The sequence below is a fragment of the Excalfactoria chinensis genome, unplaced genomic scaffold (genome assembly GCF_039878825.1).
Source record: "Excalfactoria chinensis isolate bCotChi1 unplaced genomic scaffold, bCotChi1.hap2 Scaffold_81, whole genome shotgun sequence".
Classification (NCBI taxonomy): Eukaryota; Metazoa; Chordata; class Aves; order Galliformes; family Phasianidae; genus Excalfactoria; species Excalfactoria chinensis.
Window position 1 is genome coordinate 74,757 of NW_027315714.1, and position 3,033 is coordinate 77,789.

Here is a 3,033-nt window from a genome sequence, read left to right on the forward strand (position 1 = left end):
ATGGCCAACACCCTCTGGGACATCAGGGCCATCTCCTACGCAGGATGTGCTGCACAGCTCTTTTTCTTTCTCTTCTTTATCTCAGCAGAGTATTACCTCCTCACCATCATGTCCTATGACCGCTACGTTGCCATCTGCAAGCCCCTGCACTACAGGACCTTGATGGACAGCAGAGCTTGTGCCACCATGGCAGCAGCTGCCTGGGGCGCTGGGGTTCTCAATTCCCTGCTGCACACTGCCAGTACGTTTTCACTGCCTCTCTGCCAAGGCAATGTTGTCAACCAGTTTTTCTGTGAAATCCCCCAGATCCTCAAGCTCTCCTGCTCAGAATCAAATCTCAGGGAAGGTGTGTTTATCATTTTTACTATCAGTTTAGCCTTTGGGTGCTTTGTTTTCATAGTTGTGTCCTATGTGCAGATCTTCATTGCTGTGCTGAGGATTCCCTCTGAGCATGGACGGCACAAAGCCTTCTCCACGTGCCTCCCTCACCTGGCCGTGGTCTCCCTGTTTCTCAGCACTGCCTTTTTTGCCTACCTGAAGCCCCTTTCTGTCTCCTCCCCATCCATGGATTTGATGATGGTAGTTCTGTACTCGGTGGTGCCTCCAGCAGTGAACCCACTCATCTACAGCATGAGGAGCCAGGAGGTCAAGGATGCAGTGAGGAAAGTGATAACCAAATGTGTTTCATTAGCAGTGAGCTGCCCATCTTTTCGAATTCAAGATTTGTAATGCAGCTTTTTACTGAATCAGGCTCTCTTTTATTGTTCATTTTGTTGCATTTTAGAAGTGTAATTTATTCTTATTGTTTCTTGGGTTTTTTTGTTTGTTTGTTTGTTTTAATATAGTAATGTCTTTCACTAAAACATCATTACTCAAATCAATTCCTAATCAGCTTGTACCTTTGTAGTTTAGCCCAGACATGCTGTACATAATGAACCAGGCTCTCTGTGAACTATGACAGAATAAAGGACATGCAGTGACTCCGTCTGTCTTCCTTCTTGTGAGACATTTCTGGAACTGTCGGGGTCAGATGTTCTCGGAAACCCACAGTCCAGCAGGAAGCACACAGCTGTTCATCAAACTGTGCAGTGGCTTCAGCCTGCAGCAGCTGACAGGCCATCCCTGGGCTCCTGGCTGGGGTCTGTGCTTTCTGGCTCACATCTGCCAGTGCCTCTGAGAGGCCAGCAGCAGCAGCTGGTTTGCACGTTGGTATTCAGGTCCCCTCTTGCTCATTCCCTGTGAGACCCTGCACAGGACAAGTTCTTGGATGTGGGTTATAATGTCAGACGTTTCTAAGCTTCCTTCAGGGCTTCTTCCACTTCGTACTCAGAGGTGGTCACTGCCTGCAGGATGGTCTGTGGAACAGAAATTGTGCACAAAGCTCTGATAGGTTCTACAGGAGCCATTCTGGAGCATAACCTGGTAGGTAGAAAGCTGCCCCTAATGAGATGACTTACACAGGAGGTTAGGAGAAGCCTGAAGAACACAGGTGGGAGACTGAGGGGTGGGAAGAGGAGCCTACATGCCCTGCTCATAAGCATCCACACCAGCCAAGGTGACCCACCATTACCACTGCTGAAACACACCCGCCACTGCCTCAGTCTGTTCACATCCACTCTTTGGTCTCCAGTAGCATTCAGCAAGCATTGTTGAATGTCAACAAGTGCAACCTTTTTCTGCTTGTGAGAATTCTATGGCACAACTTTGCTTCATGTGCACTTCCATGTCAAAAGTCATTCTGTCAGACTGCCCCTCTGCTGACATCTGTCACACGGCTGCAACACGTAATGGGATGTTGATGGAAGGGTTCAACCTCTACAGACACATCGCCAACATCCGCCTCTGATCTTATGGCCCAGATAACAAAAGAGGGGGTATTACTTTTGAAGCTGATCATATCTGAGTTAACAGTTGGATGACCTGAGAGGTCATTTCTAACCAAAATGATGCCGTGATGGGGAGATCGCTGCAGGGGAGGCTGTTGGCTGAGACGCCTGAGAACTCAGACCACGTCACATTTCACTCTTTCAGTGTCTGACTGTTACAAAAGCCTGAGTATTTCTTTTTAGATGTCATTAATCCAACCAAGGGGTTTTCCCGAGGAGAACCTTTCACATGAAATTGCTATCAAGTGTCATCCACCTGCTTTGCATTGATCTCAAAGACAGTCTGTACCGCACCTCAGTCAAGATTCCTCAGTGATGGCGATACGGGCAATTGGTTGGTTCTTTCCAAAAGAACCCCAAAGTAGGGGCAATTTCACATTACATTTAAGTGCAGTGAATGAGGCAGCACTGATCAGCTCTGACAAATACTGCGCAGAGCAGAAGCAGCCCAAAGGAAGCTCTTCCAGCTGGCTGCTCTCTGGGCAGTTTCCAAAGTAAACATTCACGTGTTCTTCTCAGAGATGACCCACAGCAGCTCTCCTGTTTATGGGAAATGCCCCGTGAAAGCTGTGACCAGCTGGCTGTTCTGCCAGATGAAGCACTTCAAATTGGCATATCATGTTTCCTTGTAGAATCCTTGAGTTGTTTGCAGTTCTAAGCAATTTATCAGTTCTCTATTCTTTCTTTCCTTTCATGCAGATAAAACAAGACTCACTTTCTTTGAAGCCATGACAGGAGGTTGGGTCATCACAGGAACAAAACCCGTAGGACACCTTTGTTCTGCTGGAGCTCAACCACACAGCCCAGTGACTTCAGAACCTAATCAGGTACCTTCAGCCAATTTTCACCCCCAGCCTTGGATTCCGTGCCTGCGTGTCCTAATGGCAAACTGTCCTCATGGACAGAAGCAGCACTACTGCCATCTCAGACATGCAATGCATATTTCTGGATGCAACATGGGGACTTCTGCTCTTGGTTATGTAAAAACAGCAGAAAATATATGACACATCTCCTGACGTGACTTAAGTGGTCTTGTCCCACCCTAATGATGCCAAGATTCCATAGTTCTATGGTGTTGTGATTTCATGGTTCTGTGATTCCACCACTCACTGATTCTATGAGTCTGTCATTCCATGGTTCAGGTAAT

At 47.3% G+C, this 3,033-nt stretch overlaps 1 protein-coding gene across 1 annotated transcript; it reads left to right on the plus strand.

Moving 5' to 3' along the window:
- Nucleotides 1-729, plus strand: LOC140265244 (olfactory receptor 14J1-like). The gene has a single exon (XM_072361154.1). The coding sequence runs from the start codon at nucleotides 1-3 to the stop codon at nucleotides 727-729; it is 729 nt and encodes a 242-aa protein (XP_072217255.1).
- Nucleotides 730-3,033: the final 2,304 nt, after the last annotated feature.